This window comes from Heterodontus francisci, chromosome 6, assembly GCF_036365525.1.
Source record: "Heterodontus francisci isolate sHetFra1 chromosome 6, sHetFra1.hap1, whole genome shotgun sequence".
NCBI classification, from domain to species: domain Eukaryota; kingdom Metazoa; phylum Chordata; class Chondrichthyes; order Heterodontiformes; family Heterodontidae; genus Heterodontus; species Heterodontus francisci.
Window position 1 is genome coordinate 97,715,394 of NC_090376.1, and position 18,894 is coordinate 97,734,287.

Below are 18,894 nucleotides of genomic sequence, written 5' to 3' on the forward strand. Positions count from 1 at the left end.
TTTTGACATGACCTAAATGTAACCCGAAAAATAAAAAAAATGAATATTTCTTAAAACCTTTCTACAAAGTTGTGAAAAGTGAATCAGTGTTTTGTATAGGTACTCCTTCACAACTTGCACTGACTTTTATTCTTGTCCGTTCTTTCTTCTATTTACTAATGAGGGAAGGACCATAAGTCGTGTCTTTAATGGGGTCACTGCAACATGAATTACCAACTCTAAAAGGCTGACGTGAGATTAATTTGTATTTAATGCACAAATACAGCAAATTCTTAACACTCAATGAAAGTCAACAGAGAGGTTGACACGAGCTTCTATTTTTGTGAGGTTAGTGGCAGAGCAATTTGTGGTGATTCGCAACTCATGGTGGAGCTCTTAGTCACCACAAGTTGCTGGGGTTGTTATGCACTAATAATGGCTGGTGTCATGAACAAGCTCATGATTTTTTACAACCAGTTGTAACCCATTATTGCCCAAATATTGCTGGAAATTAATGTTAGTGACTTATATCATGACTTGCATGCTGTAGTTTTCTCGTACTTACACATTGCTCCAGATACCCTTGATAAAGGAACAACTCCATCTTGCAACAAACTCAATGGTGATCATGAATTTGTTGAATTAACGCTACTTCGGTCACCGGAGCCACTAGGACCGTTATCGAATGGAAAGCTCAGAAACAGTATTCAATTGCTCATTAGGCAGCCTTGGTTAAATATCACTTAACATATTGGTATTGTGATGAATTTAAGCAGGCATAGACACAATACTATTACCATATACACTGAGGAAGGTCTTCATTTTATAATAAACTTAATGTTTTATGTGGTTCCCACCTTAAAGGAATCCCAAAAGCAAACATTGGGCTATTTCTCAACGTATAAATCAGGACCTATACATACAGGATTGTCTCCCAAAATATGTGCAATCCCGAGCAATATTTTGTTACCGGACAGCATCCATGTTTAATGCATAAGCTCAATAAATATTCACATTTCGATCACATTGGTAAGGAACAATGTCTGGCTGTGAGAACACTTCATGAAATAACCTACTCAAAAGATCATATTGAATGAACATTTGAAGTTAAAAATAGTTCACGTACAGAGCGTGATTTTAACGAAAACATTAAGTCACCTGTTGTTCCATTGTGTCTGGTTCCGCCATCTTGGAAGTGTATCAGACACTGACCGTGCCATTTATGAATCACAATTATACAGCACAATATGCTGCTGTGTTTTAATGAATTCTATTAAACAAATTGGCACAAACTTCGCCACCTGCAAGAGAAGTACTTTTGCAAACTTCCATCTTAGAATAAGGCTTTCAAAATAAACATTTTATCATTAACAATTGGGCCGTTGAAGATTGAAACCTTGTCTAGTCTTGGAACCTTGCAGCATTCCAAGTAAGGAGGTACTGATCCATCCTTCTTACCATATAGGATGGTTTTAAGGGAAATCTGGAGATTCAAGTCCTGTATGTTATCTTGGATGAGGCAATGGAAAAGATCATGGTTCGGCTTATCCAAAGATCACAACTGATGGGAAACCTTTCAGGGCAATAAAACTATTACCAATAAGGGTGCTATGCACTGTGTTAACCTTTGTATTCAAACTTGTTTACTTCCTGGCTTTTAATTTCTTCTGAAACTGAAATAATTATATATTTTGGAACAAGGCTCCCTCTCGTCTCTGATTATGAAGAGCCGAATCTAATATAAATCACGTACATCACTGGAGGATCAAGAGGCACAATGGTCTAACTTATGTTAGTCACGAATACCACATTGCAGCTAATATCAGGCCATTATTCTTCAAGAAAATAATTTTATGAATTATTACTCAATACAATCCACTTGTTACAACGACAGAAAAGTCAAAGAATAATAAAAACCAGATGGACCACTCAGCTTTAACCCAGGCACCAGATACGACAAAGGAACACCCAGCCCAGTCAACCCTGCAAAATCTTCCTTGCTGAAATCTCGGGACACATGACAAAATTGGAAAAGCTGTCCCTCAGACCAGTCAAGCAACAGCTTGACCTACTCACTCACAGAATCCTACCTTTCAGCCAATGTCCCAGACTACTCCATCACAATGCCCTGCCCCACTGACAGGACAAACCCACCAGAGTGGTAGAAGGACGCAGTAGCGAACCTCATGATGTCTCATGTCTCCCCAAGACATCACTGCAGGAGCTCATCAGGGCAGTGGCCTAGATCCAAACACCTTCAGCTGCATCATCTATGAACTTTCTTCCATCATGGGGTCAGAAGTGGGGATGTTGATTAATGATTGCAGTGTTCAGTACCATTCGCACCTCTTCACATAATGAAGCAGTCCATGCCCACATGCAGCAAGACCTGGACAAAATTCAGGCTTGAGCTGCTAAGTGGCAGGCAGCATCCACACTACACAAGTACCAGACAATGACCACCCTCAACAAAAGCTAGTTTAACCATCCCCCCATGACATTCAACAGCATTCCCCATTGCTGAATCCCCCACCATCAATATCCTGGAGGTCACCACTGACCAGAAACTCAACTGGACCAGCAACATAAATACTGTGGCTACAAGAGCATGTCAGAAGTTAGGCATTCTACGACAAGTAACTCATCTCCTGACTCCCCAAACCTGCCCACCATCTACAAGGTACAAGTCAGGACTGCAATGGAATACTCTTCAATTACCTGGATGACCTCCAACTCATGGATGAACTCCAACAACACTCAAGGAGCTCAACACCATCCAGGCCAAAGCTTCCTGCTTGACTGGCAGCCCATCCATCAGTTTCAACTCACAAAGGCTCCTTCTACAGTACCTTCCAAACTTGCTAACGCTACCACCTTGAAGAACAAGGGCAGCAGGCACCACTGCCTGCAAATGCCCCTCCAAATCACACACCATCTTAACTTGCAATTATATAGATGGTCCTTCACTGTCGAAGGGTCAAAATCCTGAAACTCCGTCCCTAAAAGCATTGTGGGTGTACCGACACCACAAGGACTGTGATTCGAGATGGCTCACCACCACCAGCAAAGCCCAAATTCCATGAATTAATTTTAAAAAAATTAAATTCCCGTCTACAACATAAACTAGTCATTTTCAAAGAAACTTCAACATGACACATTTAAAAGCAATACCCAATTTATACAGTTTACTTCCTCTCCCTGGCAACACAAAAAAAAAAACTTACCTTCAACATTTAAGCAACTCATCTTTGATTCTAAGAAGTCAAACAATGTGCTGGGAGCAGATGGTCTCGCATTTGCCAGATCATCATCACCTTCAGGTCTTGATCTGCCTCTACCTCTTCCCTTTCCTAATCAGCATCAAACAAAAGAAAGAATTTCAATTAAAAATGAACACATTTCAAGTGAACATTGCATTAAGCCTGAATACTTCTGTGAATCATATATGACAGTCATATGCACTTGAACCAACAATTTATCATAAAACTGCTCGGACCTTTTAAAAAAAACTGGCTTAAGGGCCCAGTAGCTAAATGCCATCGGATGGTGCAGCATTCAGGCATACATGTCTCAAGTACCTTCCATTATCCACACCTGTGTTATCTCGGGACTTGACTATTGAAATGGTCTCCTGGCCAGGCTTCCAAATTGCATCCTCCATATACTGAGCTCATCAAAAGCTCTGCTGCCAGTATCCGAACTCACACCAAGCCCCGTTTGCCCATCAACCATGTTCGCTGACCTACAGTGGCTCCGAATCTAGGAACACCTCAAATTCTAAAATTCTCATGCTTGTTTTCATATCTCTCCGTGGCCTCAATCCAAACTCCTCCAACTCTACATTACTCCAAAATCGAATATCCATTACAGAGATGTTGTTGCAGAGTAATTAATGTTGGGAATTAAATATTCCAGGACATTTGACCTTTAGAACAGATAGGCAAAATGTAACGGTGGGGAGAGGGGCAGATGGGATAGAGAAGGGATAAAGACGAGAGAGAGGACCCTGGCTCTGAAAATCAAGGTGCGGAATCAACTAGGGAAGTAAATAGGGCTTTAAACTAATGAAGGTGGGAGTGGAAAGATTCAGGAAAGGTTAAATTCAAAAGCAACAAGAGAACTGTCAAAGCTGTTGAGCAAAGCAGCAATTTGAGTTAATTGATGCAGAACATATCAGGAAGGGACGGAGAGCTTAATAAAGGTAATGGAGCATGAGTGACTACAGTGGCCTCGGTGAAAAATAGGGAAAAGTTAAAGCTAAAGGTCCTAAACTGGCACAAATCATTCACAAAATAGGTGAATTGATAGAGATAGCTAAATTGGTGTGAGGTAAATAAGGTTAGAGAGTTAAATACATGGCTCAAAGATTGGTGGGGGGGAAATGGGTTTTGATTCATGGAGCACTGGCACCAGTACTGGGATAAGTGGGAGCTGTACCATTGGGAATGTCTTCACCGGAACCAAGCGGGGACCAGTGTTATGGCGAGTCATAGAACTAAAGCAGTAGGTAGAGGCGAGGGATCAAGTGAGGTAAGATGTGATGATTTAAAGAGAGAAAAAAAGGCGAGAGAGCAAGATAGCAAGAAGGGTAATGATAATAAGAGTGTGGCAAGAAGGGAAAAAGAGTGCACCAGCAGATAAGTCCAGAGATTGTGAACTAACTGGCGGCGGTGCGGGCGAAGGGATATTTAGAAATACAGAGAAAGGTCGAGGCAGTGGAACAGTATAGCATTGTGGGTAAAGATGAGCAGAATGGGACAGGAAGGGACACAGTTTAACAAAAATTGTACATAAGCAAATAATGTCATTGCAGGGAACAAAAGTAAAAAAAAATGAAATTAAAGGTTCTTCATCTGATAGTTCGAATCATCTACAATAAGATGGATGAACTCGTGGCACAAATAGAGGTAAATGATTTAGATCTAATCACCATTAGAGACACATGGTTAAATGGTGATCAAGGCTGGGTAACAAATATTCCAGGATACACAAAATTGCAGAAAGACAGACAGATTGGCCAAGGAGAAGGGTTGGCCCTCATAATAAATGATGACATAAGGACATTAGTGAGAAAGGATCTGGCCTCAGAAGATCATCTAGTAGAATGAGCATGGGTGGAAATTAGGAGTAGCAAGAATCAGAAAACACTGGTGGGAGTAGTTTATAGGCCCCCCTAACAGTAGTTATACCGTTGGACAGAACATTGATCAATAAATTATTGGAGCTTGTAACAAAGGTTATGTAATAACTGAAGGGGATTTTAATCTTCTTGTAGACTGGGACAATGAAACTGGCAAGAGTGGTCTAGAAGTTGAGTTTTCAGAAAGTTTTCAGGACAGTTTCTTGGAGCAATACCCAAGGACAAAGCTATCTGAGATGTAGTATTGTGTAATGAAGCGGGGTTAATTAGTTATGTCATAGTAAAAGATCCACAACTGATCATAATACCATTGAAATCCATGTTAAGTTTGAAAGTGACATTCTCCAATCACAAACAAGAATCTTAAATTTAAACAAAGCCAATTACATCATTATGAAGGGAGAATTGGCTGAGGTAAATTGGGTAAAAATTTACAAAAAGGTCTGGTGCTAAATGAACAGTAGGAAACCTTGAAAGCTAAGTTCCAAAATGTTCAACAAAATACATTCCATTGAAAAACAAACGCAGCAAGGAAGACCCATCAGTGGCTCACTCAAGAGGTTAAGGACTGTATTAGATTAAAACAAGAGGCTTACAATGTTGCAAAAAGTTAATAGCAAGTCTGAGGATTGGGAATGTTTTATAAACCAGCAAAGGGCCACCAAAAGTTGATAAGAAAAAAATAGAATGAGAGTAAACTAGCCAGTATTACAACAGATAAGAGCTTTCATAGGTATATCAAAAGGACGAGAGTAGCTAAAGTAAATGTTGGTCCCTTAGAAGCAGAGACAGGAGAAATTATCATGGGGAATGAGGAAATGGCAGAGACTTTGAACAAATATTTTGCGTCAGTCTTCACAGCAGAAGACACACGTTTCATACCAGAAACAGACGGTAACCAAGAGGCTAAAAAGAGTGAGGAAATTAAAGAAATTCCTATCAGCAAAGAAAAAATACTGGAGAAACTTAGGGGACAAAAGTCTGACAAATCTCCAGGACCTGATGGACTACACCCTAGGGTTCTAAACGAGATAGCTGCAGAGATAGTGGATGCGCTCGCTATGATTTTCCAAAATTCCTTAAGATTTGGGAACGGTCCCATCAGATTGGAAGTTGGCAAATGTTACACCGCTTTTCAGGAAAGCAGTGAGAGAGAAAACAGTGAAATACAAGCCAGTTAGCCTATCAGTGGTTGCGAAAATGCTGGAATCTATTATTAAGGAAGTCTTAATAATGCACTTAGGAAAGCACAGTATGATTATGTTACGACTGACCGCTCCAGTCAAAGCCCCCAATCAAAATATTTGATTCTGATTGTGGTGGGAGAAACACACTTATAATTCAATCCTGTCACTCCACAGATCGTCCAACATATCATTTAAAACTTTCCAAATTCAAGAAAGACCCAGCCAAATTGTACCATCTATTAATCCCCGAATGAGGCTAACCAAACCAGGTGTCTTTAAAATCAACAAATTAACTCTTTAATTAGAAGAACTAAATTCTTAAACACTGAAGATATAAACACTTAAAATTGACAGTCCAATGTTGCTTGAAGTCCTCACAGAATGTTGCTTGAAGTCCTCACAGTCGTCCGATGCGGCAAAAAAGGTTCTTCCACAGTACAACAGTCTGTAGTCTAACTTCAGCAGTAGGTGATGCGGTCCTTCTCCAGCGTATTTCAACAATTAACGACTTGCAAACACTTTCAATAGAATCAAGCTGACTTTAGAGTTTGAGGGATAAAAGATTGTCACAGTCTAACTTCCCTTTCTTCAATTTAAATTACCAGAGATCTCTGATTTGGCATGACTTTCTTAGAATTTTGAGAAAGAATAATTAATCAGACTAAGATCCTATTCCTTTAATTTAAATGGCTGAGAGCTCTTTTTGCAGGTGCTGCCATCATAGCTGTCTGTTGGAACAAACTGTCTTCAACTAAAAAGCCAGTTCAAAATTGAATCTCATCAAATATATCGCTTAATACTCACTCCCAGTGGCTGCAACTAGAGTAACGAGAATGCACCCTTTGAATCGCAGTCTCCAAATGGCTGTTTCTAAGGCAATGAAAATGCATCTTCCTGTAACTCCTGAGGCTTGCTGGTTCTTAAATACTTATCCAAGCAAGCCTCAAGGCAAACCACATATTCCCGGCAAAAAAAACTACAGGATCATGACACCTCCGCCCCTAGCAGAATGAAACGCCATTCCTGAAATGCGTTTCCTTACAGTGGGTAAAAAAAATACAAATTGAAAAAATGCTAACTTTTTTTCCCACACATTTACAGATGTACACATTTATAAAAAAATGTTTAGACTACAGCAACAAGTTCCACCAGGACATTTCAGCTTTAAATTTTCAAAAGGTTGTTCCAATTAACCCATTTTAAATTTCCAAGCATAGTCTTCCAGTTGTTTTGTGTTTTCCTTTCAAGTGTCCCCATTGTCCATCACCTCAGCCAGGTGAGTTGCACAGCTCGGAGCAATGACCACTACTGGGTTCACTATTCTCGGAGAAGTTTCTCGAGTACCCCTTAACCTATGTGGCATCACTTGACACTGGAAAACCCTGTCCGGTGTAAAAGTTGTTTTTTTCTTATCCTGGGGTGTCAAAGGAATTTGACAGGATCCTTCCAACACATCTGTCTCTTTAAGACACATTGTGTTGCCCACTCTGTCCATACAGTCCTTTAAAAGAGAATTTGGATAGGAGTCTGCCTTTTTTACCACAGTGACGTTTCTAGAGTCTATGCAAGTTTGAGCCGTCCCACCAGGTTTAGTCATCATCATCTGCAAATTCCAGCTGTCCTGACTAGGTTCAACAAAGCTGCCCTTCCGCATGCATTGTACCTCTGCTTCCACTTGGGTCTGTCTATCTAGACCTAAGCGACAAGGATGTTGTTTTAAAGGAATGGCTCCCCCTATACCCACATCATGTGTGGCTAAAATAAAAGAAAAATACTGCAGATGCTGGAAATCTGAAATAAAAGCAAGAAATGTTGGAAATACTCAGCAGGTCTGGCAGCATCTGTGGAGAGAGAAGCAGAGTTAACGTTTCGGGTCAGTTCCGAAGGTCACTGACCCAAAATGTTAACTCTGCTTCTCTCTCCACAGATGCTGCCAGACCTGCTGAGTATTTCCAGCATTTCTTGTTTTTATTTCATGTGTGTCTAAGGTTGTACATCCTGGCTTATCCCTACAAATTTTTTGAAACATTGTGAAAACTCTGGTTAGGACTTCACGCTGTTTTGCCTCCAAGTGTAAAAGCATATTGTCTAATTTTCCTAACCATTCTGCATTCGCTAATGGAGGTTCAATCTGAGAATTTCCCAGGCCGACTTCTGCCTCATCCTCACTATCCTTTTCCTTCTCCACAGTCCCGATTACCTGACATACCTGCACTGGCTTATCCTCCTCCCTGCAGTAATATGGTTTGAGCAAATTAATGTGACACAACTGGTTCTTCATCCAGAGATCGGGGGTGTCAATCAAGTAATCTACCTTACCCACTCTTTTGATCACTCGATATGGGCCACTAAACTGTGCTTTCACTGGTTCTCCCTGCAACGGTAACACCACTAATAACTCATCCCCTGATTTTATGGTAGGTTGTGGTTTTCCCACCGTTTGACAGGTGTGGCATGCCCTACAAAATTGTCTCTCATCCTTTCCAAGACCCAGCCAGACATAATGTTTGCTGATGTATGTTTTGGTCTTTCGAACTCCCCTATGTCCTGATAAGGGAATGTCGTGTGCTAACCTTAATAATCCTTGTCGATATTTAGGTGGTAGCACTATCTGTTCAACAACTGTCCAGTCTTCGTCAGCAGGTCTATGAGGCGATCTCCACTTCCTCCTCAAAACCCCGTTTGCCATATAATAGCCTTCCGGAACTCCTTTCACCTCAGCCACTGACAGAGCTGTCTGTGCTATTTGGTAGATCTCTGGATCAGCTTGCTGTGCTGCAATGATGGATGATCTGTTAAACATCTCATTTGGATTACCTAAATCCCCAAAGAAGGTTTCAGATACTTGATGATCTATTTGTGGTGCCCCTTTTACCTCTGTTTAACCATAGTTTGGGTAACTACACACGCAGGAAATATTCCCGGAACTTGCTCCTGTAATTGCTCAGTTTCCTTAATTTCACATGGTTCCTCTGTAACCATAGGAGAAACTGATATTTTTAATCCTGCCAAATTATTTCCTGGGAGTAGATCAATTCCCTTTACTGGTAAACTGTGGACAACACCTACAGTTACTACCCCAGTTATTAAGTCACTCTCTAGGCATACTTTATACAAAGGTACGGGTATATACACCCCACCAATTCCATTAACTAAAACTTTAGCGTTCAAGGCGCTTTCTGGTGGAAACCTCATATCTTTCCCCAGCAAGAGTCTTTAGGTTGCTCCTGTATCTCTGAGTATAATGATTGTATCCTGTAAGTGAGGCAGGAAAACCAGAGTTACTCTCCCCTTTGACAAAAAATCATTATAACTCTCAGGTATTTTATTCTTAACCTCTGCACTCCTCTTAGTTTTAGTATCTGGTTTCACATTCACAGCTGTCGTTAAAGCTATAGCCTGGTCTGCTATACTCTCAATCAGAGTCTTGTCCTCTGTACTAACTTTGCGTACCCCAACAAGTCCTATGGGTTTACCTCACAATTTCCAGCACTCTGAATGAAAATGACCCGTTTTGTTGCCATGACAACACTCAGGCTTGCGAACCTCACTTCCACCCTCAGCAACTTCCTTTCTGACCTGAGGTGGTGATCCTGGGGCATTCCCAGCTGTTCCTTCTTGTCCCCGGCTACTTGCCTTCCTTTCACTCTCCCACTTTCTATCCTTCTCGGGTTTATGGGGGTGACAGACAAAATAGGTTGGCTTATTCACAAGCTCAAAATCATTAGCAAACTCTGCTGCTTGCCTAGCTTTCAAAACTTTCAGGTTATCTATGAGTTCTCACTACTGAAGGAATGGAGTTTTTAAACTCTTCTAAGGGAATCAATTCTCTAAGGTTCTCATATGTCGTTTCTATCTTTAATGCCCATACCCAACGGTCAAAATTCATTTGCTTCACCCTCTCAAATTCTAAATATGTCTGGCCAGACAATTTCCAAGTTCCTAAACTTCTGACGGTAAGCTTCAGAGACTAACACATACGCAGAGAATAGCCTTTTTTGCCACCTCACAATCTGCAGAAGCCGCTTCAGAAAGCATGGCATAAGCTTCATGAGCTCTGCCTACCAGTCTGCCTTGCATGAGCAAAGTCTAGCTTTCTTTTGGCCATTTCATTTGTTAGGCTATTTTTTCCAAAAGATATGAAAAATGCCTCTCCATTCCTTCCCTCAAACTTAGGAAGAGCCTGTAATAATTTAAACAACTTCTCGCTGGGTCCTGATCTAAACTCAGATTCTTCCTGACGCAAATTTTCCCTGGATTTAAGACTACCCCTTTGTCTCTTTTAACTTAAATTCCCTCTCCTCTCTTTCATTTTCAGGATTGTGGATGCTCCATTGTTGAATACATTTAAGGCTGGGATACAGATTTTTGGTCTGTCAGGGAATCAAGGGAAAGGGCAAGCAGGCGGGAAAGTGGAAATGAAGCCTAAGATCAAGCATGATCGCAATGAATGGCGAAGCAGGCTCAATGGGCCATACGGTCTACTCCTATTCTTATGTCTTGTGTTCATTATGGAGATGTGGTTGCAGCATGACCAAGGTTGGGCATTGAATATTACAGAATACTTGACATTTAAAACCGCTAAGCAGAAGAAAAACGGAGGGGAGGGTAGCCCTGATAATTTAGGATGGAATAAAGACAGTCGGGAGAAAGGGCCTTGCCTCACAAAACCAAGTAGAATCAGTTTGGATGGAGGCAAGAAACAACTCGGGCAGAAAACAATCATGGGAACACTTCATAGGCCCATTACTTGTCACATTGGGCAGAGCATAAATCAGGAAATTAGAGGTTCATATAACAAGGTTAATACAATAATCATAAGGGACTTCAAGCTTCATAAAGGCTGGGAAAACCAAATTTGCAATAATAGGCTAGAGAATGAGTTCATGGAATGCATTCAAGATGGTTTTCTAGATCAGCTTGTCACTGAACCAACCAGGAAACAGGCTACTTTAGATCAAGTATTGCGCAATGGGACAGGGTTAATTAATAAACCTGGAGTAAAGGAGCCTTTGCGGAAGAGTGATCACAAAATAACAGAATTCTACATTTATTTTTGAAAGTGATTCAGTTAAGTCTGAAACTAGGATCGGAACAAAACAATCTATGTAGGTATGAGGGGCAAGTTGGCCAAAGTAGACAGATACAAGATGAAAAGACCTGGCAGTAGCTCAGTGGCAAACCTGGAAAAAAAAAATACATAACTCACAACGAACAAACATTCCCCTAAGGAAGAAAAATACCACAAAAAAGTGGTCCAACCGTGCCGAAGAAGAGAAGTTAAAGATAGCATTAGATTAAAGGAAGAGGCTTAAAAAGTTGCGAGAAAGACAACTGAAGACTGGGACGATTTCAGAATTCGGTGAAGGGCGCCAACAAGTTAATGGAGAGAGAAAATGAGAGTGAACGAGCGAGAGATAAAAACAAATGGTAAAAGTTTCTATAGTTATCTAGAAATGAAGAGATTAGCAAAACTAAACACGAGGCAAAAGAAGTTATAATGGAGAATAAAGAAGTGGTAGAGACATAAAACAAAAGCATCTGTTTTCACAGTGGAAGGCTCAAAAAGTATTCCAAAAGGTAGTGGGAAACCAAGGGTCTAGCAAGAGTGAAGAATTTAACGAGTAAAAATGAAGAAATAGTACTCAAGAAATTAAATTAGACTAAAAGCCCCTAAACCTGATGGTTTATATCCAGACTTCTAAAAGATGTGGCTGCAGAGATGGTGAACACACTGGTTTTGGCCTTGCAGTATTCAGGTTTTTAGAACAGCTCCCGCAGATTGCAAGGTCGCAAACATAACCCTGCTATTTAAGAAAGGAGGGAGGGGGGAGAGAGAGAGAGAAACCAGAAAGCAATACGCCAGTTAGCCAAACATTGAAATGAAATTCAGGGTATATGACTGAGAATTGGTTAATGGACAGAAAACAGATGAGGAATTAATGGGTCGTTTTGTGTTGGCAATCTATAACTAGTGGGGTACAATATCCCAGGATGTCAGAGATCAGTCAGCATTTAGAGTTTTCAGTCACACTTATTTTCGATGGCAAACTGGAGATTAGACAGCACAGAAAATACGTACAAAAGCATTGACCTTCAAAAGAATAAACAGGCTGTCCAGCTTGTCTTCAGCCCTCAAGCAGAAAGAAAACGTTCATAGTTGTTGAGAAGCATCAACAGTGGGGAGCTTTGCAGTCAACAACTACACTGTCTCATCCAGTAATGCACCAACAGTAAATTAGGTGCCTTTGTTTACAAATATTTGTTTCATAGAAATTTTGGCACAAAATGAGGCCATTTGGCCCATCATGTCTGTGTGAGCTGGGTAAGAGCTATCCAGCCACATCTTAACTTTTACCTCTTGATCCATAGCACTGTAGGTTAAGGCACTTCAAGTGGATATTCAAGTCCTTCTCACATATTATGAGGTTTTCTGCCTCTACCACGCCTTCAGGCAATGAGTTCCAGACCCCACCACCCTCGGGTGAAAAGAAATTCTCAAAACCCCTCTAATCCTTCTACCAATTCCATAAAATCTGTGGCCCATGGTTATAGACTTTTCTGCTCAGGGAATTAGGTCCTTTCTATCCCCTCTGTCCAGGCCCCTCAACGTTATACACCTCAATTAAATCTGCCCTCAGCATCCTCTGATCCAAAGTAAACAATGCCAGCCGATCCAATCTTTCCTCACAGCTAAAATTCAACCTCTGCCCAACCCTCTTTCAGCTTTATGTCCCAGTGTCGAACTTATCAGTTTTGACTTTCAGTGGATTCTCCACTCATTTGCAGAATCTTCAACCATCCTATCCCATGTCTCTCATCCTAACCACCCCCCACCCCACCTTGACAGTGCTTTGCTCGTTTTTCTAAGGCCCCTCAAAACCTCTATTTAACCACATCTTCTGTCACCTCCCTCAACTCTTGCTCTGTTCTATTTAAACCTTAGGAAATTCAGAGTTGCAATAAAAATGCAAGTTGGTGGTTATCTAACTAGTCATGGAGCCTTAACCTGGATTACAAGGAGATCTATTGAGAGGGGCCACTCAACTCATCATAATTGTCCCTCTGGAAGGGCCCTACAATCCACCTCTCCCCATTCATAAAGAGTATTTGTGGTTCCAGTATCTTATTTGGAAACTAGTTTCACACATTGTTTGCTCAAGAACCTCCTGACATCAGTCCTAAATTTGCTTCCTACTACTTTAAACCAGTGCCCCTTGCCTCATTGTTATCATTTAATTTCAAATAGCTTGCTGCATATACCTCTCCACTACAGAAACTCCAGTCTCTCCAGTCGGCCATCCTAACTCAGATATGTAGGGTCAATCGCATAACTCTTCTCTGTAGCATTAGAAAGATTCCTTCAAGGCTATGAACAGAAATGGCAACAGGACAAAGGTATGGTTTGACCAGAGCTCTTCAAGATTAAGCAAGACTTCTTCCAACTGATACTTTCATAGTTTGACTATAATTCTGCACTCATCCACTTAACAAATTACTGCTCCTCAGCGAATGTATATGTTGAATTCAGAGTTTCCAATAGCAGCTACATCTCTTTCAAATCCAACTTTAGGCATCAATGTTTTTGAACTAAATATACTTCACATTCCTGAGCATTAAGTTTCCTCTGTTATGTCCACTTATGTAGTTGGTCTAAATGTTCTCGTCATTCCCTTGATGCATCTTTTGCTTGAACTGTCACTTGGTTTTTAGACTGAGCTTCTGAAGTAAAGTTGTGAATGTAAATTACTAACAGTGAAATGCAAGAACCTGTCACTGGAATACTCAGCTCAGTACTTTTTCCCTCTTTCCAAATCCCTTAGACTTTGCACAACTTTTCAATGAAAGTTATATACACTCTACCTTACACTTGCCCTGAAGGAGGTTTTGTACCAATGTACTGCATCTAAAGAGGAATAAAGCAGTTTTTCCCCCAAAAGTTAATATTGAGCGGAATCACTGATCACCAGCAGAAAAGGTTTTGAAGATATATATCTACACTTTAATCAAAACTGCCACAATTAGATTCTCCATCAAATCTTTTACTAGGACTTGCAGGAAGTCTGAACACCAACAAAAAAAAACTCAAGCTCAGCGACAAAATAGATGCTGGACAGAAAGCAAGAACAGTAGTCACTCACACATAGCAATACATATGTCTCCCTACTGTCCAGATTGTAAAGTTCAACTTCAAACCTATCTAAACTTAGAATTTATATGTCTGCATTTTAAAAAGTTGCTATGTATTCAAAGTTCCCCTGAAAATGCTCGACTCCTCTTTAAAAATTGTTTTTGCATTCATTCAAAGACTTGCAATTCAAAGAAAACAGGATCCAACCCAAACTCACTAACACAGACAGTTCATAAGCGTACGCCATGTCTCCTCTTCCTAAGTAAAATGCAAACACATTCCAAGGTTCAGGGCTCTACATTTTAGAATCCACAACACCACCACCAACCACCACCTCCCACCACCCCCCCCCACCATGAAAATGTGATTTTCTTGGGTTTTCTGGTTAATATTTTGCTTAAACGTGAAGGGTTTCTTGCATTTCTGAAAACCACAGAAATTCATTAAAATCAGAAGCATATAAATTGCACATAAGCAGCACAAATGTAAACTATTTTCTTTAAATATTCACAGCACCACGATGAGCAAAGTTTTCAACATTCCTTCTCGATATTCATGCTAATGCCCGTTTAAAAAATATTGCAGATGAAGAGATATAGAACAAAGTAAAAAAAAAGCTAATATCTTAAGGAAGAATTGAGAAACACAGAGTATGGGGATTTTAGCACTGATACTTGACATCATATCCTTAGAGGTAGAGCTGGATTTGATGAGTATGCATCATTTTTGAAGTACAAATCAAACAAATTCATTTCAGTTGTGTGTGAATTCAGCAGTCCCAAATCATATTTCAACTGATTTTTGCTTAAAAATATATAAACATGCAGACTTTACCTCTTACAGGTGGATTATGCAGAGCTGGTGGTGTTTTGTTGCTATTGATAAGAAAATTTAATGCATTTTCCAAACTATTGCTGTGATCCATTAGGGCCTGTCTTGCTTCCTCTTTGCTGAAACCCATTTCAATTATATGCTGTAAAGCTCGCTCATCAACCTACAATGGAAAACACCTCATTAAAGTACATAAAATATACATTCGGCCATGAATGTTCAATACTGATGTGCTCTACTGTGATGTACTTTACTACCTTGCACTGTATTATCCATGACTTAATTAAAATAGATTTGAATCATTCTTTCAGCATTAGTACCTCCTCTAGAAAGGTTAACGGAACAGTAGTAATTTCACTTTAAAGGAACACAAACTGACAATTTTATTTTAAAAAATAACTACTTGGGGAACAGAGTCCTTTCTTGTCTGGACTGAAGGAACTGTCAGCGCCTCAGTTCGATCCATAAAGGACCCATTAAACAAACCAGTTTCAAAAAATTCTCAAATGAACAGGGACCAAAAGTACTAAATATTACGTTTTTGGGCCTTTTCTAACCTTATTGCTCCAAACTGTTTTGACTGCCACATCCAAGATCATTCTCATAGGCAAGTTCCAACTCCCTGTGCCTTACAAAGCATCTTCACTAGCCTTGATATCAAGCTAAATATTCAGTAGCATGGCCAGGTTGATGAAGAAAATGTGCTCGTCAATCCTCTGTTGCCACAAGTCATTCTCCCATATTCAATAAGCAATAAAGCACTATCAGACCTCGTTTTCAGGTTAACCTATCCAGCAAATTTATTTAACAAAAGAACAAGCAAATAATTCAGTGCTAAACAAGCACAAAGCCAATCTAGCTTCTGAAAAGGAAAACAAAATGCCCCAATTTAAATGCTAAGCTGTATTTCCATGTTTAAAAGGTTTAATTTTACATTGTTCCTTACCACTGCTGCAGTTCTACTTGCCTGTACTACATCTCTTCTAAGTTCTAAACTGAATCTCTCATTCAAACAGCGAAAGCTCCTTAAACATCCCCGATCATAGTGACCTCCTAGATTTGAATAAATGTCAATACTTAAAATAAATGGTCATACAAGTAACAGCACAATTCATATACCTTGTCTTTGTTCAAAAGTAGCTTAGTTGTCTGCACAAATTGAAAAAGGAATCAAGACAACTTCTGGTATTTGTATTGAGTCAAGCTGGGGACAAGACTCTATCTGTAGCTGGATGTTATTAAACTCTATGACCAGTGACTAAGTTATAAGCAACCTTGATAATCAAACAAAACAGAACAAGTTTATTTAATCACACTATCTACAATTAAATATTAAGTGGCAAAGTCCACCATAGGTTGCCCGACTGCATACAATAGCATTACATCAAATTTTACAGCACAGGAACAGACCATCCACTGCATGAGGTTTATTCCAGTGTTGGTGCTCCACATTAGCCTCCTCTCATCCCACTTCAGCTCAGCCTCTCATCAGAACCTTATATTCCTTTCTCCCTCATGTTTATCCATCTTCCCTTCAAATGTATCTTCACTATTCAACTCAACTGCTCTTTGTGGTACAAGTTCCACATTTTCACCATGCTCTGGATCAAGAAGTATCGCTCCTGAATTCCTTATTGTATTTATTTGTGGCTCTAATATTTACATCCTCTACTTTTGGACTCCCCACAAGTAGTAGCATATCGATATCGACCCGATCAAACACGTTCAAAATTTTCAAGACCACTATTAAGTAATTTCTCAATCTTCTGTTTTCCAGGGATAAAAGCTCAAGACTGTTCAGTTTTTCCTGATATGAAATGAGTAGCAGCAAAGAGTTAACACGCATGTGGAAAAGGGTACAGATCCACAATCATTACTAAGACTCAAAGCCCTGCATCACTTAGTCCCATTTTGCCATGCACCCAACAGTGTCGCAGATGGGGTATATGCCCCTTTCAAAAGCCTTCACAAACTTGCAATTTGACTTGACAACTTTCTTGCAGCATATACCCCAACATGGCCCCTTCTGTTACTCTACCCATGGAGGAAATCTTTGCTCCTCACTCCGTGTCAAGAAGCCATTCCCCAATTCAAGCACAAAAATACATCAAATGTTATCCAAGATAAAACTACTTGCAGCTGCTGTTTACAGATAACACATACATTACTTAGACATAGAGATGTTTCCACTTGCAGACAGTCCAATCCATTTCAAAAAAAATCTCCCAGTAAAATTCACTGATCCCAGATTCCCAAAAGGGAGTCATATTGCAGCTTATGAGCTCAAGAGCAACAAAAGCAGATTTGCGAAGCACACATGCTCAATCCTTCATTACAGAATTAAACTAAGAAAACAAAAAAAAACTGATGGCACTTCTGTACACAGTCAGCACAGATACATACATGGGACAACTGCAAGAATCGCCAATCCCACCTTGGGCAGCACCAAGGACTTGACTTTTTCAATTCAAAAACAGTTCAGTAACCCGAAATCCAAGCAATGCTTCGTAACGCCTCCCCCAACAGTTACCACAATACACAGATGCAGTTAAGAGAGCAGCATTTTCCGCTTTACTGCGACACTCCTGGCAACATAAAAGTAACCCAAGAAAAAGTACTTAATTCTTGGGAATGAACTACTTTTCTTAATGAGGGGTCACCCAGGGTTAGAGAAGTCAGATGTACAGCTGGATGTAAAGTAAAGCTAAAATAAAAACCAAGTGCTGGAAATGATCAGCAGGTCAGATGTGGAAGTGTCATGTCCAGTAAAGACATAACATATTCCTACTTTTAAAATACAAACGTTATCCAATGCACACTCTTTGAAATTGACTTTTCCTTTAAAAAAAAGTGGACAAAATGGCAACGGTCAGATCACCTGGCCTGTGTATTCAAACGATCTCACCGTCCCGTCAGGACGAAAGGATACATTCCAGACGAAAAGGTGTCAACTACACCCATCCTGAAACCATCAAGAGACATTCCTGAATTTAATAGATTTCTTCGAGCTCAAGAAGGTGTGAAGTAGACATATCCTAACAATAAGCCCCATTCAAACATCGATAGCCAAGGATTCCACATCCTGATCCATTCTCTGGTCACACCATGGGAGTAGGCCATGTGTCAACGAACAGATTCTAATTTGATGGATTTTTAACCTTAAAAGGTAACCCTCGAGAGGGAGAGAGGGGGAGAGAGCAATCACAGTACCATCACAGAGAAGGCAGTCCAGCCAGGGGTCGTGGAAAGATCCAGCCCTACTGCTAATGCTACACTTAAAATTTGCGCAGAAAACTGAAAGTGACCATCACCTCCAGTCTGAAATTTTAACCACCAGAAATACAACATCTCAACCAGTTCAAAACTGCTAACAACCCACGCCTGCATCTTTAAAAGAGAGTGTCCTATTTACAAGATTCAACAGGTTTACCATAAACCACGAACACCTACCAGCTATCATCTCGAGACTGCATGAGTGAATGCATGCATGAGTGGTGTTGCAAACATTTCGGGGAATGAATATTGTTCAATAAATGCTTTATCGTCTGTTAAAAGAAAATTTGTCATTTCTCTGTTTATTTTACCCTAAAAACACTCAGGGACTAAATCATTTCAAACAAAACACA

At 40.1% G+C, this 18,894-nt stretch overlaps 1 protein-coding gene across 1 annotated transcript in view; it reads right to left on the reverse strand.

Moving 5' to 3' along the window:
• Positions 1-18,894, reverse strand: part of tdrd3 (tudor domain containing 3) — a 193,968-nt gene that overhangs the window by 70,966 nt on the left and 104,108 nt on the right. The window contains 2 exon segments of the mRNA XM_068034428.1: positions 3,204-3,329; positions 15,272-15,431. Of these exon segments, the coding sequence (XP_067890529.1) occupies positions 3,204-3,329; positions 15,272-15,431 (286 nt within the window).